Below are 25,789 nucleotides of genomic sequence, written 5' to 3'. Positions count from 1 at the left end.
CACGCTAGCTTTCTGGGGCACCTCTAAAATGCCCTCTAGGTGCATGTATTAATAAATCCATCACTGGATTCAATGAGGGTTTATTAATACAAGATGTTTGATACCAAACATCCCTATTGTAGGATGGTGGTTCAGTTTATGGTGTACATCTATATGTGGCACCCCATATTGATTCAAGGCAACGCTTAGTGATACTGAATAGGTGTCCAGGTAGCAAAACCTCTCTAGGGGAAGCTAATGTGAGCAGCTAAAGCTTATCCAGGAGGAATGTAAAGCACTTGCAGTATCACAGTTGTAACATAATAAAAATAAATGATACTTGTAGGTAAGTGCCCTCTTTCTTGGCATTGTTACCCCCATTTTCGGCCTGTTGTCAGTATGTTTGACTGTGTCTACTGGGTTCTTGCTAACCAGGAACCCAGTAGTTTTGCTCTCTCCTCTAAATTGTACCTTTTTCTTCCCACAATTGGCATAGTGCCCCCCCCCCCCCCATGTAAGTCCCTGTTTTATGGTACCTCGGGCATTGGGTCTCCAGGGGATCCCTATGGCCTGCAACAGTTATTCTGCCACCCATAGCGAGCCCATGGAAAGTGTTCTTCAGGCCTGCAATTTCAGCATGCACCTGTTTTCACTAAAGGTCACTACAACAGGTACTATAAGTCACCCCTATGGTAGGCCCTCTCAGCCCAGAGGGCAGGGTGCAGATACCTGTGTGTGAGGGCACCCCTGCACTAGCAGAGGTGCCCCACAAACTACGGATCCATTTTTCTCGACTTTGTGAGTGCGGGGACACCATTTTACAAGTGTACTGGACAAAGGTCACTACCCACGTCCAGCTAAATAAATGATAACTCCGAACCTGGGCATGTTTAGTATCAAACGTGTTGGAATTATACCCCAAAACTGTTGCAAGTATTGGAAGTATGATTTAATGCTCTCTGGGGGCTCTTTAGAGGACCCCCAGCATTGCTACCACCAGTCTTACAGGGTTTTCCGGGCAGCCCAGCTGCTGCCACCCCTCAGACAGGTTTCTGCCATCATGCTGCTTGATCTGATCAAGCCCAGGAAGGCAGAATAAAGATTTTCTTTGGGAGAAGGAGGTAATACCCTCTCCCTTTGAAAATAGGTGTGACTGGCTTGGGAGGGGTAGCCTCCTCAAGCCACTGGATTGCTTTGAAGGGCTCATTTGGTGCCATCTGTGCATAAACCAGTCCTCACCAGTTCAGGGACCCCCCAGTCCCTACTCCGGTGTGAAACTGGACAATGGAAAGGGGGGTGACCACTGTTCAGAGCTCCTTAAGAGGGTCCCTTGGTTTTGCCTTCTTGGATTCAAGTTTGGCAGGGAACTCTGGGAGAATCAGAGTGGCCAGTGCTAACAGGTGATGTCAGAGCCCTCCCCTGATAGGTGCTTACCTGGTTAGAGGACCAATTCCCCTTTCAGGGCTATTTAGGGTCTCTCTTTTGGATGGTTCCGCAGATTGATTGCAGGAATCCTCTGCATCCTTCACTTCAACTTCACACCGAAGAAGAAACTCTACAAACTGCAACAAAGAAGCAAAGACGCCTTCTGCAACCTTGTATCTTCAGCTCCTGGCAGCAGCAACTGCAACTGTTTCCCGGTCGTGCATCCTCAGACAACAGTCTGTCTTTAGCCTGCACCAGAAGAGCAAAGGAATCTCCCTTCGAGTGAAGGAGTCACTCCTCTGCTTCAGCAGGCACCTACTGCAGCGACGACCAGCTGCGTGGATCTCCTCTCCTGCTGAGCAGCGTGGATCCTGCATCATGGGTGATGGACTGAAGTGGTCCTGATGTCCTACTGTTGAACTTTGGTGGAGGTAAGAGCTTGCCTCCCCACGCAACACAGTACCCCCGTACCCCTGTGCATCCGCATATCTTTTAGAGACTTCTAGTTGCAGATTCCTTACCTTTGAATTTTCCCAGGCGTCAGACTGGATCTGGTGAATTTTTCTTTGAGCAGTACCTCTGCGCGCTGTCAGGTGGCGTCGGTTGACTCCGCGGGCGTCGTTGGTATCGTGCTCACCGTGATGATGTGGTCGTATATAGGCGCCACCCCAGCATGCTGACACCAGTTCTTCTCTTTCCTCACCAGCCTACGCGCAGATCCGGAGTCATTTTTTGACTACGTCGACATTTTTGGCATATTTTTGACAAGTTTGTGGATGCGTCAAGGAATGTCCTGCAAGACCGGATTCAAGTCCTGTGACAGATCGCACCTCGTGTGCCTTTGGTGTTTGGAGCGCGATCACGACCCAAAGTCGTGCTCCGAGTGTCAGGCCATGAACCCAAAGGCTTTGAGGGAGCAGTCCCTAAAGCTCATGGTTGCCCACCACTCGACTCCACGGCGCTCACGGTCCAGATCGAGGGGAAGATCTCGAGATCGGCCACAGAGTCACCACCAATCTTCGTCCTCCACGTCATCGGGACATTCGGGTCACAAGAATAAGAAGTCGAAGAAAGACCAGCGTTCTTCGACTTTACCCAGTCGATCGAATGATAGAACGCGGGAAGAACATCGACGCTCTAAGCCACCGTCAACGGAGCCTTCTTCTGGGTCGGCTCCGTGATTCCCCGACTTCCCGGGAGCCGAAGCCACTCCTGCCCAACTCAGTTTTACGAGGTCATTCGCCTCATTTTTGGGTGGTCCGACCCACCTTTGGAGCCTTCCGGCACAGGTGAGTCGGTTTGGGTCCCCTTGGCTTCAAAGCCGTCGGCTATAGGCTCTGCTCCGAAGGGCCCCTCCGGATCCAGTCGCGGATCCGTCCTGATGCCGGTCATGCCATGGCGACCTTTCCCAGCGTCGGGACAGACGTCGACGTTCCCGACGTCGGTTGGGCCCACATTCTTCGTCGATCCCATCCTCATAGCAGACGAGCCGGAACGATGTCGATCAATGCGGATTCCATTCTCTATGGGCTCTCCTGTGCCCAGGGTTGATCCAGACCCTTATTCTTGTGGATATAGATACAGGGAGAGTATAGAGGGGTCGCTGGACCCTTTAGAATACCAGCTTGACCCACAAATGGACTGGGTGCAGGATTTGGGTGATGCCAGTGGACTAGACACCTCCCCTGACACTGGTATGCTCTCTCCTCCTACCGTGGCTACGGAGGAGGGTGCTTCTTACTCTCTGGTGGTGAGAAGGGCGGCTGAGGTCTTGGACCTCAAGCTTCCTTCTGTGGAGGTTAGGCCTAACATCCTAACCGATGTGCTTCAACCAGGATCGTCTTCTTCCGAGCCCCCTTTACCCTTCAATGAAGCACTGACAGACGTCCTTTTGGTTACTTGGTCCAGACCCAGCACAGGGACTCCTGTGAATAGGACGATTGCCTGCCACCATCAGCCTGTGACGTCAGACCCAAAATTCCTGACCCAACACCCCATGCCTGAGAGCCTTGTCATCCAGGCTGCTTCTTCATCTGGCGCATTCCCTGCTGCACCCCCGGAAAAAGACTGGATAATTTGGGGAAGAAGCTGTTGTTTTCTTCCAACAGTCTAGCGATGCAGTCCGTGAACACTGCATGCCTTTTGGGCTGCTGTTCCCATACTCTCTGGGATACGGTTGCGAAGTGCTGCCTGCAGTTATGGAGGAGGCCCGGACTGTCCTGTCCCAAGCCATAACATATGGGAGGGATTCAGCCAAGTGATGATTCGTTGTGGACTGGATACGACCGACTCTCTGGACAGATCGGTTGCATCGACGGTGACATTGAGACATCACGCCTGGCTGAGAACGTCTGGCTTTTCAGGGGATGTCCAGCAATCCTTGATGGACATGCCATTTGATGGCACACGTCTTTTTGGAGACTCGGCAGACTCGGCGCTTGAGCGATTTAAGGATTCCTGAGCCACGGCCCAGTCCCTTGGCCTCGCGCCCGCACCTAGACCTCAGCAGTCCACTTTTCGCTCATTTTGTGGCTACGGAAGGGGCACCCAACCACGTCCTTTTTCAGCTGGCCACAGACCTGCGCATGCTGTACAGCCCCTGGGCGTCCGCGGGATCCCACGTTCTCGGAGATCAGGGAGCCCGCGGGTCGCCCAGTCAACACCTGCCCCAATGGCAAGCCATTACCTCGGACAGGTGGGTAGTCCAGATTGTCCGAAGGGGCTGCTCACTCCCCTGCGAGACATCTCCTCCAGCCATGCCACCTCCATACAGTCCGATATCTGAGGATCATATGGCGCTTCTCCGCAAAGGAAGTACAAGCCCTTTTGGCCATAGTAGCTATAGAGAGGGTTCCCTTGCCAGAAGTAGGTCGTGGTTGCTATTCCCGCTACTTTCTGGTTCCGAAAAAGGACAGAGGTCTTCGACCTGTATTAGATCTTCAGTCCCTCAACCTCTTCCTCAAAAAGGAGAAGTTGAAAATTTTGACATTGGCTAAGGTCCTATCTGCCCTGGATCCTGGAGACTGGATGGTAGCGTTGGACTTGCAAGACGCATACTTCCACATTCCTGTCTTGCCGGCCCACCGGCGTAACCTACGATTCGTGATAGGTCACAAGCACTTTGTTTACTGTGCTCCCTTTTGGCATTACCAGTGCCCCTCTGGTGTTCGCGAAAGTGAGGGTAGTGGTGGCAGCTCATCTGGGCAGGTTAGGGGTCCCAGTCTTCCACTACCTTGACGACTGGCTGTTGAAGGCAAACTCGCCCCAGACAGTCATCTCCCACCTCCAGACTACGGCAAATCTTTTGCATTCGCTTGGGTTCACTATCAACTTGCCAAAGTCACACCTGACTCCTTCTCAGACGCTCCCTTTCATCAGAGCTGCTCTGGACACAGTGCAGTTTTGGGCATATCCTCCCGAAAAGCGAGTTCAGGATATTCGACCTATGATACCGATGTTTCAGCCTGTATCCTGGATTTCGGTGAGAATGACGCTGAGGCTGCTGGGCCTCATGGCCTCCTGAATCCTGTTGGTTCAAAATGCCAGATGGCATATGCGGGCTCTGCAGTGGGACCTGAAGTTACAGTGGGCGCAGCATCAAGGGAATCTCTCTGGCAAGGTCCAGATCTCAGAAGGGACCATGAAAGATCAGCAGTGGTGGTTAACGAATCAGGATTGGCTCAAGGGCAGATCCCTCTTCTTTCCCCAACCAGATATTACGATCGTGACAGATGCGTCACTTCTGGGATGGGGTGGCTACATGGGAGAGGCCGAGATCAGAGGTATCTGGTATCCCGCGGAAACCAGTCTCCATGTCACTCATCTGGAGAAAGCATTTCTTCCTTCACTCAAGGGGAAAGCAGTGCAGGTGTTCACAGACCACACCACCGCCATGTGGTATTGCAACAAACAAGGTGGAGTGGGGTCTTGGACTCTGTCAAGAGGCCCTTCATCTCTGAACTTGGCTGGAACATCAAGGCATTTCCCTGGTGGTTCAACACCTGGTAGGCTCCTTGAACGCCGGAGCAGCCAAACTCAGCCAATGATTCACGTTCGACCACAAATGGCACCTCCATCCGGAGGTGGCGCGAGGTCTCTTCCTGCAGTGGGTAGAACCTTGGTTAGACTTGTTTGCCTCCGTAGAGAAAGCGCAATGTCATCTGTTTTGCGTGTTGGAGTTTCCAAGGTGGCACTAGCTCGGCGACGCTTTTCATCACAAGTGGAACTCAGGCCTCCTGTACACCTTCCTGCCAATACCACTTCTGCCCAGAGTTCTGAAGAAGATCAGACAAGACCGGGCCCAAGTAATACTGGTGGCTCTGGACTGGGTATGGAGAGTCTGATATCCCGAGCTTTTGAACATGGCCATAGCTCCTCCGATCAGACTGCCTCTTCGGGAGGATTTTCTGTCAAAGCAGCAGGGGGAAGGTCCTCCACCCGAACCTGTCAACTCTGCGACTTCTTGTGTGGAGATTGAGCGGCGACAGTCTTTCGCCTTTCGACTTGCCACCCCAAGTCTGTGACATTATCTTGGCAGCCAGGCATCCCTCAACCAAGACTGTATATGCCTGTCGTTGGAAGAAATTTGTGGCATGGTGTACTGACAATTCTGTCGATCCTCTAGCTGCGCCTCTCTCTCTCTCAAGTTCTTCTCTTTATTTTTTCCCTTGCCCGGTAGGGTCCCACCTTGGGCACTCTTAAGGGATATCTCTCTGCCTTCTTAAGGTTACCTGATCAGCCTTCCTTATTTAAATCTCCCATAGTTGGGAGGTTTCTTAAAGGCCTCACACATCTTTTTCCTCTTATCCCATTCATCATTCCCGGGTGGGATCTCAACCTGGTCTTAACCTTCCTTATGTGTACCCTGTTTGAAGCGCTTCACAACTGTCCCCTAAGGCTCTTAACTATAAAGACTGTCTTTCTAGTTGCCATTTCATCTGCCCACAGTTAGTGAACTCCAGGCTCTGTCATCTAAGCCACCTTTTCTTGCTATACACCCTGACAAAGTGATGCTTCGCACAAGGACGACTTTTCTACCCAAGGTAGTGACACCCTTCCATGTCGGACAGTCCATCACATTGCCTACCTTTTATGCACCCCCACTTTCCTCTCATGAAGAGGAGAGACTCCACCGTCTGGACCCAAAAAGAACATTGGCGTTTTATCTTGATTGTACCAAAGACTTCCGGATGGTAGATCAACTCTTTGTGGAATATGTGGGTGCAAAGACGGGGAAGGTGGTGCAGAAGAGGACCATTTCAAGATGGGTATTGTGCATCAAAATGTGCTATGCTCTGGCTAAAAAGCAACCTCCTGAAGGTTTGCAAGCTCACTCCACCAGAGCTACGGCTGCTACCACAGTGCTAGCACAGGGAGTTCCAGTCCTGGATATTTGTCAGGCAGCAACGTGGGCATCTCTGCACACTTGTGCCAAACACTACTGCCTGGACAATCCGGTCCGAAGGGACGGCTGCTTTGGCCGTTTGGTCCTACAGGACTTTTTGGTGTGATCTTAGTTCGCAGGCCCACCACCGGGGATGGTATTGCTCAGGTATCTATTCCAAGGTAAGGAATCTGCAACTAGAAGTCTCTATCACATGTACAAGTTACTTACCTTCGGTAACAAAATATCTGGTAGAGACGTATTCTAGTTGCAGATTCCTTGCCGACCCACTCATCCTCTACGCATTGGGAACTGATTTCTAGGGACAGGAACTTTCCCTTGAGGTCCCTAGTTTTGGCGCACCACTCTGTGTTCTTCATGGCTCCGCGCTACCTGCGTGGAAAGTCGTGAAAATAAACTGACGTCAGCGCGCCGGGGATGGCGCCGATACACGACCGTGACGTCATCACGGCGAGAACAGCGCCCGCAGTCTCGACCGATGCCACCTGACGGCACGCAGAGGTACTGCTCGAAGAAAAATTATCTGGATCCAGTCTGACGCCTGGGGAAATTCAAAGGTAAGGAATCTACCACTAGAATGTCTCTACCAGATATTTAGTTACCGAAGGTAAGTAACCTGTACATTTTGCAGTTGCCAAGGCTTGTTGGCATCTTTCCACAAAGTTCGTTGTGCAATTTGCGGTTCCGGCCCCCAGGACTCTATCCTGCAACGCACATCTTCCTGAGTGGTTCTCCGGCAGCGTGGGAGCCTTTGTCGTAATGGTGCGTGGGCCTCTTCTTGCACCTCCTTTGTCCCCATGCTGTGGGACTCCTGTGTGCGCTGCCTGGTCTTCTGTGGGCTCACCTCCTTTGTCCCTGTGCTGTGGGACTCCCATGTGCGCTGCCTGGTCTTCTGTGGGCTCACCTCCTTTGTCCCTGTGCTGTGGGACTTCTGTGTGCGCTGCCTGGTCTTCTGTGGGCTCTCTGAGTTGCTGAGAGCCCACTCTGATTCCTCCTCCTGGGTAGAGTTCTCCAGGTCCCAGGCAGAGCCATTTCCCACTAACCACAAGCTTTTTGTGTGCCAAGGCTTGTTGGCAGACTCCAGCAATGCAAACCAACTGCAGTCCTCCATCCGGCGTGGGACATCATCTACACCAACCAGGAACCAGACTCCGTCTTCTTGGGTGCAGTACTGACTGTTCTTCACTGGTGGTTCTTCTTTTGCACCTACATCCGGATTAGCAGGGGCTCCTGTTTTTCCTGGACTCTTCTGTGCTTCTTGGACTTGGTCCCCTTCTTCCACCGGTCTTCAGGTCCAGGAATCCACCGTTTTGTGTCTTGCAGTCTGTTCTGGTTCTTGCATAATCTTCTTTCTCGTCTTACTGTGTGTTCTGGGAAAGTTACTGTGTTTTACTCCTGCTTTCTTGGGCACTGGGATGAGTTCTAGTACTTACCTTTGGTGTTTTCTAGTACTCCCAGCAAAGCTCTACAAACTACACTTGCCTAGGTGGGAAACCGACATTCGCATTCCACTTTCTTAGTATATGGTTTGTGTTTACCCCTAGGCCCATTTCCAGCTACTGTGATTTTTACTAATTGCACTGTTTTCTAACTGTTTCCGGCATATTTCTGCAGACTAGTGTATATAATTTGTGTATTAGTTATCTCCTAAGGACGTGTTTTTGTCACCAAAATAAAGTACCTTTATTTTTGTAACACTGAGGCCCTCATTATGTCATTGGCGGCAAATGCCACCTACGACCACGGCGACGGCCACCAACATACCGTCACCGTGGTTACCAGCCGCCCACCCGCATTTTGACCCTCAACGGAATTCCACCAGAAGGCTGGCGGAATACCGTTTACGGTCATGGCGGCGGCGGACGGCGGTAAGGTGGCGCTGCTGTCAGCAGTAGCGGCACACCAGCAAAACACCACCTACCGTATCATGAGCCTGGTGGTTTTTTGCTGGCGGGCGCTGCTGCTGACAGCAGCGCTGTTCCCCATCTCCTGCCGAAGGACCCCCTGCAAGCAGGTTAATTCGGGCTCTCCGACAGCAGAGGAGGTTGGGGGTGGTGTGTTTGTGTGTGTGTGGGGTGTGTCTGTTTCTGTATGTGTGGATGCGGGTGTGAGTCGCATTGAGTGCGTGAATGACTGGATGTGAGTACGTGTATGTTGTGAATGCGTGTGCGACAATGTATGTTGGTGTGTGTTACGGTGTGTGGGTGTGTATGAGTGCATGCGTGGGTGGATGTGGGTGTGTGTGTGTATGATTGTGTATGTGTGCGCGTGTGGGTGTGTAAATGTGGGGGGGGGGGGCAGAAGAGGGATGGTGGGGGAGGACTCTGGGGAGGGAGGTGGGTAAGACCCCTATCAGTGCTAGGGAAGGAACTCCCTGGCACTGATAGTGCCTACCGCCATGGTTTTCGTGGTGGTACGCTTGCCATGAAAACTATGGCGGTAGGCGAGGTCATAATCCCGAGGGTGGGATTGTGACGGCCGCTGCGCTGGAGACCAAAGTCTCCAGCCCAGCGGCCGGAGTGGTATATTGGCGGTTTGTGGTGGTTTGGCTTGAGCCAAACCGCCAATGTCATATTTTGGAAAAGATACCGCCAGCCTGTTGGCAGCACCTTTACCCCAATTTCCGCCAACCGCCAGGTTCGTAATGAGGGCCTGAGTGTTTTCTTTCATGTGTTAGTACTGTGTGACTACAGTGGTGTTGCATGATCTTTGGATGTCTCCTAGATAAGCTTTGGCTGCTCAGCTACAGCTACCTCTAGAGAGCCTGCCTTCTAGACACGGCCTACATTTCACTAAAAATCGAAAATTAAAACCATCGAGAAGACAAAAGCCCAGGGGACGCCACTGCCAACAGGCCATGGCTCGATCCATAAAACCGGCGACCCGTCGAAGGTGCCGAAAAAGGGCACGCCCATAGCGAAGACACCCGACTCCGGTCGAGGGACCGCCATGGAGCAACCTCGGAGCCGAGATAGCGGCTCCGAGAGGCAAAAACAAGATGCCGGCACCGAAAAACATCGGCACCGAGACACACTGCCGAAAGCCACAAAAATTCTGTCGGTGCCGAAGCCGAAAAAAGATTCTCTCTCGGCGCCGAAAAGTTCCACACCTTCATCCTACACAGAGGAACAAGGAATAAGTGGCCAGATGCACAGATTTGGACAAGAGCTCCAAAGTGTAGAATCAGACTACACACAAAAGAGACTGTACATCCAGCAAGACACAGGGAAGATATCAACCCTTCCCCCAATAATGAGGAAAAGAAGGATCGGACTTCTCAAGGATGACGCACAACCACAAGCCAAAGTGGTTAAAAAAGTCACGCCTCCGCCCTCTCCACCACAACAGGCATCGCCGGCACAAACACCGCCACAAATGCACTCACCAGCGCAAACTACCATAAGTCAAGATAATCAGGATCAAGACGCTTGGGACCTATATGACACCCCAGTGCCGGACAATGATCCCGATTCATACCCCACAAAGCCGTCACCGCCAGAGGACAGTACCTCATACTCGCAACTGGTGGCTAGGGCTGCAGAATTCCACAATGTCCAACTGCATTCCGATCCTATAGAGGATGATTTTTTATTTAACACCCTCTCGGCTACACATAGCCAATATCAATGTCTCCCAATGCTACCAGGGATGTTACGGCACGCAAAACAAATTTTTGAAGAGCCCGTAAAATCAAGAGCCATCACCCCAAGGGTGGATAAGAAATACAAACCACCACCCACAGACCCAGTGTTTATTACTTCGCAGTTACCACCTGACTCCGTAGTAGTAGGGGCAGCTTGCAAGAGAGCAAATTCCCATACATCTGGCGACGCCCCACCTCCGGACAAAGAAAGCAGAAAATTTGATGCGGCAGGAAAAAGAGTAGCATCACAGGCAGCCAACCAGTGGCGCATCGCAAATTCTCAAGCGCTGCTGGCCAGATATGACCGCGCACACTGGGATGAGATGCAACTTCTCGTAGACCATCTTCCCCAGGAATACCAAAAAAGGGCGCAGCAAATAGTTGAAGAGGGACAAACGATCTCAAACAATCAAATCCGCTCTTCACTGGACGCAGCCGATACTGCAGCGAGAACAGTCAACACTGCTGTCACCATAAGGAGACACGCTTGGCTCCGCACTTCAGGCTTCAAACCTGAAATCCAGCAGGCTGTCCTTAATATGCCCTTCAACGAGAAACAACTTTTTGGCCCTGAAGTGGACACAGCCATTGAAAAACTTAAAAAGGACACAGACACGGCCAAAGCCATGGGCGCACTCTACTCCCCGCAGAGCAGAGGCTCTTTTAGAAAAACTCCATTTAGAGGGGGGTTTCGTGGCCAACCCACAGACACCACCAGCCAACAAACAAGAACCATACCATATCAGGGTTCATTCCATAGGGGAGGTTTCAGGGGATATAGAGGGGGTCAATTCCCAAGGAGTAGGGGAAGATTCCAGACTCCAAAAACACCTCCACCTAAACAGTGACTTTCAAGTCACACAACCCCTTCACTCAACACCAGTGGGGGGAAGACTAAGCCAATTCTAACAATCTTGGCAGCAGATTACAACAGACAATTGGGTATTAGCAATAATCCAACATGGCTATTGCATAGAATTCCACAAATTCCCACCAAACATCCCTCCAAAAACACGCAAAATGTCACCACAACATTTAGAACTTTTAGGACTAGAAGTTCAAGCACTACTGCAAAAGGATGCAATAGAGTTAGTACCAGTACAACAAAAAAACACAGGAGTTTACTCCCTGTACTTTCTAATTCCAAAAAAAGACAAAACATTAAGACCAATATTAGATCTCAGGACACTAAATACCTACATCATATCGGACCACTTTCACATGGTCACACTACAAGACATCATTCCACTGCTCAAACAGCAAGATTACATGACCACATTAGACCTAAAAGATGCGTACTTTCATATACCGATACACCCTTCTCACAGAAAGTACCTAAGGTTCTTATTCAAAGGAATACATTACCAATTCAAAGTGTTGCCATTCGGAATAACAACTGCACCAAGAGTGTTCACAAAATGTCTAGCAGTAGTAGCAGCACATATCAGGAGACAACAGATACATGTGTTTCCTTACCTGGACGATTGGCTAATCAAGACCAACACAGTAAAAAAGTGCACAAACGACACCACATATGTCATACAAACCCTTCACAAACTGGGTTTCTCCATCAACTATACAAAATCACACCTCGAACCGTGTCAGACACAACAATATCTAGGAGCAACCATCAACACATCAAAGGGAATTGCCACTCCAAGTCCACAAAGAGTGCAAGCATTCCACAAGGTAATAAGTGCTATGTTTCCAAACCAAAAGATACAAGCAAAATTTGTGCTAAAACTTCTAGGCATGATGTCATCATGCATAGCCATTGTCCCAAACGCAAGACTACACATGCGACCCTTACAACAGTGCCTAGCATCACAATGGTCACAGGCACAGGGTCAACTTCAAGATCTGGTGTTGGTAGACCGCCAAACATACCTCTCGCTTCTATGGTGGAACAGCAACAATTTAAACAAAGGGTGGACATTTCAGGACCCAGTGCCTCAATACGTTATAACAACAGATGCTTCCATGACAGGGTGGGGAGCACACCTCAATCACCACAGCATTCAAGGACAATGGGATGTACACCAAACAAAATTTCATATCAATTACCTAGAACTGTTAGCAGTATTTCTAGCGTTAAAAGCCTTTCAACCCATAATAACACACAAATACATTCTTGTCAAAACAGACAACATGACAACAATGTATTATTTAAACAAACAAGGAGGAACACACTCAACACAATTGTGCCTCCTAACACAAAAAATATGGCAGTGGGCGATTCACAACAACATTCCCCTAATAGCACAATTTATTCCAGGGATCCAAAACCAACTAGCAGACAACCTTTCGCGAGACCACCAACAAGTCCACGAATGGGAAATTCACCCCCAAGTTCTGAACAAGTACTTTCAAATTTGGGGAACACCCCAGATAGATTTGTTCGCAACAAAAGAAAACGCAAAATGCCAAAACTTCGCATCCAGGTACCCACACCGCGAATCACAAGGCAATGCTCTATGGATGAGTTGGTCAGGGATATTTGCATACGCTTTTCCCCCTCTCCCTCTCCTTCCATATCTAGTAAACAAGTTGAGTCAAAACCAACTCAAACTCATACTGATAGCACCCACATGGGCAAGACAACCTTGGTATACAACTCTACTAGACCTTTCACTAGTACCGCATGTCAAACTACCCAACAGACCAGATCTGTTAACACAACACAAACAACAGATCAGGCATCCAAACCCAGCATCATTGAATCTGGCAATTTGGCTCCTGAAATCCTAGAATTCGGACACTTAGACCTCACACAAGAATGCATGGAGGTCATAAAACAAGCTAGAAAAGCTTCCACTAGACACTGCTATGCATCTAAATGGAAAAGATTTGTTTGCTACTGCCATACCAATCAAATCCAACCATTGCATGCCTCTACAAAGGACATAGTGGGATACTTACTACATTTGCAAAAAGCGAATCTCGCTTTTTCATCTATAAAAATACACCTTGCAGCAATATTTGCTTACCTACAAACTACTCATTCATCGTCTCTATTTAGAATACCAGTTATTAAAGCATTCATGGAAGGGCTAAAAAGAATTATACCACCAAGAACACCACCAGTTCCTTCATGGAACCTTAACATCGTCTTAACAAGACTCATGGGTCCACCTTTCGAACCCATGCATTCCTGTGAAATGCAATATCTAACCTGGAAAGTCGCATTTCTCATTGCAATCACATCCCTCAGAAGAGTAAGTGAAATACAGGCATTTACCATACAAGAACCATTTATTCAAATACACAAAAATAAAATAGTTCTAAGAACAAATCCAAAATTTCTACCAAAAGTAATCTCACCATTCCATTTAAATCAAACAGTAGAATTGCCAGTGTTCTTCCCACAACCAGATTCCGTGGCTGAAAGGGCACTACATACATTAGACATCAAAAGAGCACTAATGTACTACATTGACAGAACAAAGCTAATCAGGAAAACAAAACAACTGTTCATAGCTTTTCAAAAACCACACATAGGAAATCCAATCTCTAAACAAGGCATTGCTAGATGGATAGTCAGATGTATTCAAACATGCTATCTTAAAGCCAAAAGAGAATTGCCTATTACACCAAAGGCACACTCAACCAGAAAGAAAGGTGCTACAATGGCCTTTCTAGGAAACATTCCTATGAGCGAAATATGTAAGGCTGCAACCTGGTCTACGCCTCATACATTTACTAAACACTACTGTGTAGACGTACTAAATGCACAACAAGCTACAGTGGGCCAAGCTGTACTAAGAACATTATTCCAAACTACTTCAACTCCTACAGGCTAAACCACCGCTTTTAGGGGAGGTAACTGCTTTATAGTCTATGCGAAACATGTGTATCTGCAGCAACAAATGCCATTGAACTGAAAATGTCACTTACCCAGTGTACATCTGTTCGTGGCATTAGTCGCTGCAGATTCACATGTGCCCTCCCGCCTCCCCGGGAAGCCTGTAGCCGTTTAGAAGTAGATCTTAAATCTTAAACATTTGTACATTTGTAAATAATTATTATAAACTTTTTATGTACATACGTATTCACTCCATTGCATGGGCACTATTTATAGCAAACAACTCCATCCTCACCCTCTGCGGGGAAAACAATCTAAGATGGAGTCGACGCCCATGCGCAATGGAGCCGAAGAGGGAGGAGTCCTTCGGGCCCGTGACCAAAAAAGACTTCTTCGAAGAAAAACAACTTGTAATACTCCGAGCCCAACACCAGGCAGCGGACTGTGCGAAACATGTGAATCTGCAGCGACTAATGCCACGAACAGATGTACACTGGGTAAGTGACATTTTCATTTTGGGGCATGAGCACGTGTCCTCCAATCATGTTGCCTCTTCTGCACCCAGCCCTGCCAAATCTACATCTCCAGACATGAAGTTTGGGCATCAGAGGTTGACTGCATTTGATCTTCCTCCCAAAGTAGTGGATGTCCTCCTTGCTGCAAAACATCCTTACACAAATTCTGTTCATGCTGGATGCTGGGGAGAAGTTTGTGACCTGGTGTGACACCCATAATACAGACCCGTTGCAGGCAAACTGTAGGATGTTATAGTTGTTTTTGTCTTAGCACCTCAAGGACTTAGTGTGCACTGTCTAAGGTCATCTGTCAGCCTTTATGGCCTTTTTTTCCTTTGCTGTACCAGCTGTTCTTATTTAAATCATCTGCTTATGATAAGATTTCTTAAATGCTTACATCGTATGTTTCCTCCTAAACATTTTGTGATGTCACAGTGGGATCTTATTCTGATTTTGTGAGACTGATTGAGAGGCTGCTGGGTCTGATGGCCTCATGAATCCTGCTAGTGATGCATGCCGAATGGCACATGCAGGTCCTGCAGTGCAACCTCAAGTCCCAGTCCCAGTGGGCACAGCATCTGTGGAATCTCTCCAACTGGGTCCAGATTTCAAAGGAGACGTCACACATTCTGTAGTGGGGGCTGTTAAACCACAATTAAACCAGCATCAGACCCCTCTCCGAACTGACAATGGTGACCAGCGCTTCACTTCTGGGCTGGGGTGGCCACTTCAGAGACGTGAAGATCAGAGGATCTCTGGTCTCTGGCAGAGTCCCAGCTGCACATCACTCTATTGGAGGTGAGGGCGATTTACTTACCATTGAAGGCCTTTCTCTTATCCATCAAAGGAAGGTTAGTTTAGGTGTTCTCAGGCAGCACTACCACCATGTGATATTGCTACAAACAGGGTGGAGGGGGGTTCGTGGGCACTGCGCCTGGAGAACCCTGCACCTCTGGACCTGACCGGAGCGATAGGACATCTTTCTGCTGCTGATCATGAATGGTGTCTACACTCAGAGCTTGTAGAAGGTCTCTTCCAAAAATGGGGAGAATCTTGGCTAGATCTATTTGACACTGCCAAGAAGACCTAATGTCAGCACTTCTGCACATTGTGGTTCCCATCGTGGGTCTAGCTCAGAGATGCATTCTGTTTACACTGGAACATGAGGCTCCAGTATGCCTTTCAACTAATACCGCTACTACCCGAAGTTCTCAAGTGGATCAGAGCGGAGTGATCTTAGTGGCTCTGGACTGGGCAAATAGAGTTTGATTCCGGACTCCTGAGAACCTGTCCTTCAATCAGGCTGTCTCTTCAGTCCCAGCAGCAGGGCAAGGTCCTGCTTCCAAGCCTGGGAACACTCCACCTTCATGCTTGTAAATTGAACAGTGACGATTAAAAACCTGTGATTTTCCTCTCAAGATTTGTTATGTCAACTTGCCAGCTACACGTTCCTCAACAAAGTCTGTATATGCCTGGTGTTGGTACTTATTTGTGGCTTGGTGCCCTCCCGTCATGATAACCCACTTTTGACCCCTTTGTCAGAGGTGTTATTATTTGTGCAGTTTTTAGCCCAGCAAGACCTTGCCTTGGGCACCGTTAAATATTTTTTTTCAGCTATATCTGCTTCTTGCAGTTGCCAAATCAGCTCTCACTGTTTGTCACCTATAGTGACATGTTTTGTTAAGGGCATGTAACATGTATTCCCCCTGTCCCTTTCATAATGCTCCAATGGGACCTGAATTTTGTCCTAACCTTTATCATGGGCTCCCTTTTTTGAGCCCCTACATAGCTGTTTGCTCTGAGTCTTGACACAGCCTTCTTAGTGGCCATTACATCAGGCAGGAGGGTCAGTGAGCTTCAAGCTCTTTCAGTTAACCCTCCAGATACCAAACTCTACCCTGTAAAAAATGGTTCTTCAGACTTTTGCCTCCTTCCTTCTGAAACTGGCAACCCGGTTCCACTTAACCAAAGCATCAGGTTGCCAATCTTTTTTGTTCCACCTAACCCTTCGAAGAAGAGAGGGTCCACCATTTTGATCCAATAAGGGATCTCCTTCCTACACTGATGACACTAATGACCACAGGGTGGACAATTAACTCTGTATTGGATTCACATGAGCGTAAAAAATGCACTGCAGTGCAGAAGAGAACCATCTCTTGATGAATTGTACTTTGCATTAAAATATTGTAAGGAAATGCCTCCTTGGCATGGTTACCCCCTGACATTTTGCCTTTGCTGATGCCAAGTTACGATTTGAAAGTGTGCTGAGGCCTGCTAACCAGGCTCCAGCACCAGTGTTCTTACCCTAAAACTGTACCTTTGTCTCCACAATTGGCACACCCTGGCACCCAGGTAAGTCCCTTGTAACTGGTAACCCTGGTACCAAGGGCCCTGATGCCAGGGAAGGTCTCTAAGGGATGCAGCATGTCTTATGCCACCCTGGGGACCCCTCACTCAGCACAGACACACTGCTTGCCAGCTTGTGTGTGCTGGTGGGGAGAAAATGACCCCACCAGCACTCCCCTCAGAGTGCCATGCCAACCTCACACTACCCATGGCATAGATAAGTCACCCCTCTAGCAGGTCTTACAGCCCTAAGGCAGGGTGCACTATACCATAGGTGAGGGCATAGGTGCATGAGCACTATGCCCCTACAGTGTCTCTAAGCAAAACCTTAGACATTGTAAGTGCAGGGTAGCCATAAGAGTATATGGTCTGGGAGTCTGTCATACACGAACTCCACAGCACCATAATGGCTACACTGAAAACTGGGAAGTTTGGTATCAATCTTCTCAGCACAATAAATGCACACTGATGCCAGTGTGCATTTTATTGTGAAATACACCCCAGAGGGCATCTTAGAGATGCCCCCTGAAAACATACCTGACTTCCAGTGTGGGCTGACTAGTTTGCCAGCCTGGCACACACCAGACATGTTGCTGGCCACATGGGGAGAGTGCCTTTGTCACTCTGTGGCTAGTAACAAAGCCTGTACTGGGTGGAGGTGCTTCTCACCCTCCCCCTGCAGGAGCTGTAACACCTGGCGGTGAGCCTCAAAGGCTCACTCCGTTTGTTACAGCGCCACAGGGCATTCCAGCTAGTGAAGATGCCCGCCCCCTCCGGCCACAGCCCCAATTTTGGCGGCAAGGCCGTAGGATATAATGAGAAAAACAAGGAGTCGTCACTGGCCAGTCAGGACAGCCCCTAACGTGTCCTGAGGTGACTCTGACTTTTAGAAATCCTCCATCCTGCAGATGTAGGATTCCCCCAATAGGATTAGGGATGTGCCCCCCTCTCCTCAGGGAGGAGGCACAAAGAGGGTGTAGCCACCCTCCGGGGTAGTAGCCATTGGCTACTAACCCCCCAGACCTAAACACACCCCTAAATTGAGTATTTAGGGCCCCCCAGAACCTAGGAAAACGGATTCCTACAACCGGAAGACGAAGAAGGACTGCTGACCTGAAGCCCTCCAGAGAAGACGGAGACACCCAACTGCTTTGGCCCCAGCCCTACCGGCCTGTCTCCCCACTTCAAGAAAAACTGCAACAGCGACGCGTCCCCCAGGGTCCAGCGACCTCTGAAGCCTCAGAGGACTACCCTGCATCTAAAAGAACCAAGAACTCCTGAGGACAGCGGCCCTGTTCCACAAAGACTGACACTTGCAACAAAGAAACAACTTTTAAAGGACTGCACGTTTCCCACCGGAAGCGTGAGACTTTCCACTCTGCACCCAACGCCCCTGGCTCGACCTGAGGAGAAACAACACTACAGGGGGAACTCCCCAGTGACTGCGAGCGCATGAGTAGCCAGAGTTTAGCCCCCACAGCGACGCCTGCAGAGGAAATCCAGAGGCTTCCCCTGACCGCGACTGCCTGCTTTAAAGAACCCGACGCCTGGTAAAGACACTGCACCCGCAGCCCCCAGGACCTGAAGGATCCGACCTCCAGTGCAGAAGCGACCCCCAGGTGGCCCTCTCCCTTGCCCAGGTGGTGGCTACCCCGAGGAGCCCACCCCTTGCCTGACTGCATCGTTGAAGAGACCCCTGGGTCTCCCCTTGAAACCAATTGCAAACCCGACGCCTGTTTGCACTCTGCACCCGGCCGCCCCTGTGCCGCTGAGGGTGTACTTTTTGTGCTGACTTGTGTCATGTCCGTCCCCCCCCCCCCCCCCCCGCCCCCCGTGCCCTATAAAAAACCCCTGGTCTTCCCTCCGAAGTCGCGGGTACTTGCCTGCTGGCAGACTGGAACCGGGGCACCCCCTTCTCCATTGAAGCCTAAGCATTTTGGGCACCACTTTGACCTCTGCACCTGACCTGCCCTGAGCTGCTGGTGTGGTAACTTTGGGGTTGCCCTGAACCCCCAACGGTGGGCTACCTTGGACCCAACTTTGAACCCTGTACGTGATTTACTTACCTGCAAAACTAACCAATACTTACCTCCCCAAGGAACTGTTGAAAATTGCACTGTCTAGTTTTAAAATAGCTTATTGCCATTTTTGCTAAAACTGTACATGATATTGTGTTGATTCAAAGTTCCTGAGATACCTGAGTGAAATACCTTTCATTTGAAGTATTACTTGTAAATCTTGAACCTGTGGTTCTTAAAATAAACTAAGAAAATATATTTTTCTATATAAAAACATATTGGCCTGGAATTCTTTTGAGTGTGTGTTCCTCATTTATTGCCTGTGTGTGTACAACAAATGCTTAACACTACCCTCTGATAAGCCTACTGCTTGACCACACTACCACAAAATAGAGCATTAGAATTATCTCTTTTTGCCACTATCTTACCTCTAAGGGGAACCCTTGGACTCTGGGCATGCTATTTCTTACTTTGAAATAGTACATACAGAGCCAACTTCCTACAAATGTGCACTAAGCACTAGTGAAGAAGCAGCTTCTTGAGGGTTTGCGGGTCTATTCCACCAGGGCCAAAGCCGCTACTACTGCTTCAGCTTGCAAAGTACGTATCCTGTATATCTTCCAAGCTGCTACATTGGCATCCCTCCACACATTCATAAAGTGCTACTGCTTGGACAGTCAGGTCAGTCGAGACTGGCACTTTTCACATTCGGTCCTCAGAGATTTTCCAATTTGCTTGGATATGTATTCTAAAGTGGGGAATCTGCATTTAGAAGTCTCTATTAGAAGATTTTGCTTTCTTTTGGTAAAACGTTTTTCTGGCAAAGGCTATTTAACCGCAGATTCCTCAGTGAGCCTCCCACACTGCTACCTTGTCTCTTCTCCCTAGCATCCTGTTAGATTCTGCACACTGGTAAACCAATCAGTTTTATGTGGCTCCACATTTGTGATGCAAAAATAATCACAAAAGAGAGAGATGTCAGTGTGCGGAAGCTCCTTCAGTCCAGTGGACCTACACCACCGATTTTTCCAGACAACGTGCCTGAGAAGTATAGCAGTCTTTCTGCTGAAAGTTGTGGCTTCTTTTCATGTCGAACAGTCCATCAATTGTCTGACCTTCTTTGCTACAACTCACCCCCTCGAAAGAGGAGTAAAGACTCCATTTGGACTCAAGAAGAGCGCAGAGCTTTTATATCAATCGTTCCATAGACCACTGGGTAGCTCTGGGACAAATAAAGGCAAGGCTAGGCAGAGCAGAACTGTATCCAGGTGAATAGTCCTCTGAATTAAGATCTGCTCATTTTACCAAAGCTAAGGCTGTTACCACTGCATTGGCACGTGTGGTGCCTGTCCTGACGATCTGTTAGGCTGCTATGTTGACATCATGTTTCAGGAGCTGTGCATGGTTGTTTTGGTAAAGTGCTTCCCATTGACCCCCTTTTCGTGTTACATCTTGAAGAGTCCCAATCTGTAAAACTATTGCTACAGGTAATTAATTAGTTTCCTTTTGCATGATACATGCAGATGAGGTGTATATTAAACAAGCTTAAATCTCACTTTTGCCTTAAAAAGTCTTCTTTGTCACACTATACTATTTGCCAAAATTTCACTCAACACAGTTTATTGCCTACATCCTTTCAGAGTTGAGGAATGTTTGATAATTGGCCCTGAAGAGAGCATTTAATGTTCAATTGTTTATCAGATAACTTACACAGCAACTAACTTTTTTGTGTGAGTTTCTTGTGCTTGGAATGTTAAGCCATGTTAACACACATTCTGGTACAAGTTAATGAACAGGCAGCCTTCTGGTGGTAGCCACCCTTTTGCTATAAGAAGGGTTGCCACAGCGTCTCTTGCACAAGGCCTTTCCATTTGGGATATTACCAAGTTTATTTGTGTGTTTGTGCTAATGTTTGTCAGATAATAATTGATGAGTCAGATTATATTACCGAGCGGACTCTGAGCCTAAACCTTCTCTTACACTTGCAGGTAGACAGGTTTGCTGTTGTGCGCTCTTTTCCAAACCCTCCTTCTGGTGGTGCTGCCAGGGGATACATCTTAAAAGAGTAATCTTTGGAGAGAAGTGTAAATTTAAACATGTTATTGGTGTAGAACTTTTCTCCTGTATACTCTTCCCATCCATAAATGAAGCACTGTCATTCTTTCCTTCCTTTCTGTTGATGATCTTATTATTCGGTCACATTTGTTCTTAAGGTGCTCTGTTTAGTTCTGTCAGCAGCATCATCATCATGTATGACCCTGCTCAAATGCAACTAAGCATCCATCCAAAGGTATTGCAAATGTTTCTTGATCTTGATAAATGCCTCAATATACTTCTTGACTGCTAGTTTGCGGGAATACAGCATGTCCAGCAGAAAAACATGGTTATAAAGTACATCTATGCTGTTTATGAAGTCCTTGAATTATCCCTACCGGGCTGAGACTTGGGAATCCAGTCGGATGACTCCAGTTTTTCAAGTGAAATAGAATGTGTAGGAGAAATACAGTATCCATTAGAAAACAGTCACTCATAATGTACCTCAGCTTATCATTAACTAGACAATAAATGTCTCTGCTTACATCTTTGCATTTTTTAACTTTTAGGTTTACTTTTGGACATCAAGCCCATCACTGCCTGCCAGCGAGGAAGGATTCCAACCAATGCCTTCAATCACTATAAGACCCCCTGATGACCAGCATCTTCCCACAGCAAATACCTGCATTTCCCGTCTTTATGTCCCACTATATTCTTCTAAACAGATTCTGAAACAGAAATTGTTACTTGCAGTCAAGACCAAGAATTTTGGTTTTGTGTAGTGTATAAAAATGTGTATTGCTGTGTAATATTACTTGCTAAAGTTTTGTAGATTTTTCCATTTGTCTATAAAAGTTTGAGAGTTAATGCTGTCATGCCTCTTGAGGTACTTTAATTAATAACTGCAGACATTCCTTGTACCAAGTCTGCACTCAATGGCCCAAGAAGTCATAGCACTTTTAACTGTGTGACAATTGGGCTAGTCATTAACTTTGTGGCTCACGCCCAGCCAAAGATGACAGCAGAAAATATACTTTACACTGTGATTTATCGTTTTGCTGAGAGGGAACTGTAAAATCTGTTATGAAAATTCACTGCTGCCTTTGTGGAAAGTTTCATCAAAGGTTCTTGTACAGAGGGAATAAGGAATATAAAAATAAAAAAATATGTTCAGTCTTTTGCTTTTGTTTTAATGATATTTAATTTGTAGTTGTCTGCAATTGTGTACATGATCATACATACTAAACTTGTGAAAGCAGAATTCACTTGAAATTTAGAGCTTGCTTTTGAAATAATTTGCCATTCACTTACGCAGTCACTTTTGCTGGGCTGCATAGAGTTCTTGCACTATTGGGTTATCACATAACCACTAAGGGCACTTAATCAGTGGGTTCTTCCTAAGTAAAGGGCATTCCCACTGTACAGGGCCCTTGGAAATTTGCATGTGATTAAAATCCTCACTGTTTTATTTAAATGTATAGAAATATATAATATAACTTCTGCACAACATTTAGTTCACAATCAAAAATGTGCTTTCTTTACAGTGTGTGTATGTAAAGTATGATGGACTCTATATATATGAGCTCCACTGTATAATACTGAAAGATAACTCTATTTTAGCTCTGAGGTAATTGCCCAGGGGGTTGCTCCGCTAGTCATACAATATCAAACATGGGTTCATTTGACATGTCAGCTCTATATCTTCAGCTTGAGCACTTTCTGGTAACTTTACGATATTCTTTTTAGATCATGATTACTGGAGTTTAAATTCAGAAACATTTGTTTGAGCAGCTCAATGACTTTTGTATGAAGCCTTTCCCAAGTATACAGCTGTATTCTTATGATTACATTTTTTTAATAAAGAGACTGGAGAAAATGTGAACCAGATTAAAGATACATTAGTTTTTATGTATGTAGTTATGTATTTTCTTTTTTATTTTATTTTTTTTTATTTATTTTTTTTAAGTATTGAGAATCAGTGTCTGTAATTTATATTAAAATGTGTGGTTTGGGGACACTATTGAATCAAGGCAAACATCAAGTCATTCTGCACAATAGAAATATATTATTTTAATATATTATAGTATTCTCTGATCAGACCCTTGTGAGGGGCTTACATTCTAGCCCAACCTGCACCCTTAAACTGCAGTTATAATTCTGTTGTACGAGGAAGCTTAAGACTTTCAAATCAGTTTCCAAGATTTACTATGTCTCTGTCCCCTAATAATTAGTGGGCACGCATTATACATTTTTAGAACAAGTTCCCAAACAGTAGTCTGAACATAGGTTTTATGCAGTTAAAATAATTTGTCTGTGTAATTTCAAATTGTCCCGTTTACTTCTGCTTTCTACATTCTATTAATTTGGCATCCTGAAAACCCCAGCCCCACCCTGACCCCAGAATGACTGTCCCTATGTAGTTTCAGTCAAAGAGGTCTAGGAAAAATAAGTTTTACAAATCTCCAGGATTAGACCCTCATGAAATGTACATCCTTTGAATGTTCCTGGTCATTATGCACATAAACATATTCAGTTAATAGAATAGGCTGTATTCTTAAGAGTTAATCTGATAGAGACTTCTAGTTGCAGATTCGTTACCTTAGAATTTCCCCCAGGCGTCAGACTAGATCCGGAGATTCTTCAAGCAGTAACCTTGCACGCTGTCAGGTGGCATTGGTCAACTCCATGTCCGCCGTTATTGGCATCATGGTTGCCGTGATGTTGCAGTCGTTTTAAAGGCACCATTCCGGCGCGCTAACGTCAGTTCTTGTCTTTCCGATCCATGCGCAGGTCCGGACAAGGGCTACCCTTAGTCACTTTTTGACTAACTATGGCCTTTTTGTTGTCATTGTTTGCTGTTTGGTGTGTCGAGAGATGGTACGGAAGACTGGAAACCGTGCGAATGATGTCCGTGACGGATCCACACCTCGTGTGCTTGTGGTGTGTGAGCGCGACCACGACCCGGAGTCATGCTTCGAGTGCCGGGCCATGAAGCTGAAGGCTTTGAGAGAGTGGTCCCTAAAGCTCATGGCGGCCCGGCGCTCGACTCCACATTGCTCCGGGTCTCGTTCAAGAGGAAGGTCAAGAGACTGCTCGCATTCATCACTACTTCTCGTCATCCCATTCCAAATCTTCAGGACACCCGGGTCATGAAAAGAAGTTGAAGGCCAAACGTTCTTCGACTTAACAAATCAAATGCTGATGGTGCACCACACTAAATAATATTAAGAAGTCCAATTCTTTCATATAAGTCCATTTAAGTCTTCTCTTTATTCTTGTTTTCTTTAAAAATAGCACACACTCATAGCAGAAACAGCCAACGTGTTCTTCAGGACTTCTTCAGGGCTGTAATGCAGTAGATCTAGTTCCCTTATAGTGTCTACAGACATATATGTTCGATGGCATATGGAGCTGAAGATACACATTATGTGCATAAGCTCGCCATCTAGTGTTGGGTTCGGAATAGTACAACTTGTTTTTGTTCGAAGAAGGTTTTCGAGTCACGGGATCGAGTGACTCCTGTCGGTAAGACTGCGCATGGGCATTGAGTCCTTTGTTAGATTGGTTTTCTCCCCCATCTGGTTCGGACGTGTCTTACTCTTGCTATGAGTTCTCGGCTCCAAACAGTCTATAACAGGATTCTTTCCGGCTTTCTGTCATCTGTATTGTTTCCAAGCACCTATTCTTTAATATTCAAAACTCAGTTCCTTTTTCTACACACTGAATCGAATTTTTCAGACCTTTCTGGACAGAAATGCCCGGCCAGGCCCTCATTGGGCCTACCTCTTCCACATAGTGTTGAGCTATCGAACAGTGCAGCCCTGATGGAACATACTCAATTTCGGTTCTGCCCTTGATGCCATTCGAAATTTCCACACACCACCCAACACCAGGTGTGTAATGTGGGTCTTTCACCGGATCAGACCTGCGAAGCGTGCTGTTCTTTTTTGATCGAAGCAAATGCTTAGAGACCGAAGGGCCCGTTGGTTTGAAAATGGCGTCTCGACAGACCGAAGATACACTGGACATCTTTAAAGAAGAGCATGCGCAAGAAGATGTAGAACAAGAGGGGGTCTTCTCCATCCAACATTCGGGCTCTGATGTGCAGTCTGACATCGAGTCAACCTTTACAGCCAGCACAAACTGTAAGTAAAAAGCCCCCATTCCCTTTTGGATAAAACAAAAGAGGTCACGGTCTGCTACTGCATCCCAGCCATGGTCGGAGCCCAAAACGTTATTTGGATACCCGCGCATACCAGCTTGGCACCGCAAAAAGCCAAAGACAAATCTTCGGCATCAACCTTCAGTAGCTCCACTTCGGCACCGACAAAGCAAAAACTGTACGCTGCTCCGGTACCGACCGCTTCAACACCAAAAAAAGACACACCAAACAGCTACAATTTTGGACCCAATAATTTTCCATCTGAAAAAAGTTTTGGAACTGAAAAAACTACAAAAGAGTCAGTGACTCTGGACAGTCTCTAACATCCCCTACACCGCAGTTGGAACTAATTTTGGAAGTTATGGACGCTAGACAGCGCCAACTTCAAATTCAGGAACGAACAGGGCGGATTATAGTATTACCTCTGCCACCTCTAAAGAGAAAATTTACTTTTGAAGAAA

The 25,789-nt window shown here is 47.2% G+C and overlaps 1 protein-coding gene across 8 annotated transcripts in view; it reads left to right on the top strand.

The window, feature by feature from the left end:
• The window catches only part of UBR5 (ubiquitin protein ligase E3 component n-recognin 5), a 1,605,594-nt gene extending 1,582,520 nt beyond the window's left edge, over positions 1 to 23,074 (top strand). For all 8 annotated transcript variants that reach the window (XM_069220579.1, XM_069220580.1, XM_069220578.1 and 5 more), the window contains one exon: positions 21,736 to 23,074. In XM_069220579.1, the coding sequence (XP_069076680.1) occupies positions 21,736 to 21,948 (213 nt within the window). In that variant the 3' untranslated portion in view covers positions 21,949 to 23,074. The remainder of the gene's footprint in view (positions 1 to 21,735) is intronic.
• The last annotated feature ends 2,715 nt before the right edge of the window (positions 23,075 to 25,789 follow it).

This window comes from Pleurodeles waltl, chromosome 2_2, assembly GCF_031143425.1.
Source record: "Pleurodeles waltl isolate 20211129_DDA chromosome 2_2, aPleWal1.hap1.20221129, whole genome shotgun sequence".
Lineage (NCBI taxonomy): Eukaryota > Metazoa > Chordata > Amphibia > Caudata > Salamandridae > Pleurodeles > Pleurodeles waltl.
The sequence above is the reverse complement of the archived record's forward strand: the minus strand, read 5'-3'. Positions and strand labels throughout refer to the sequence as shown.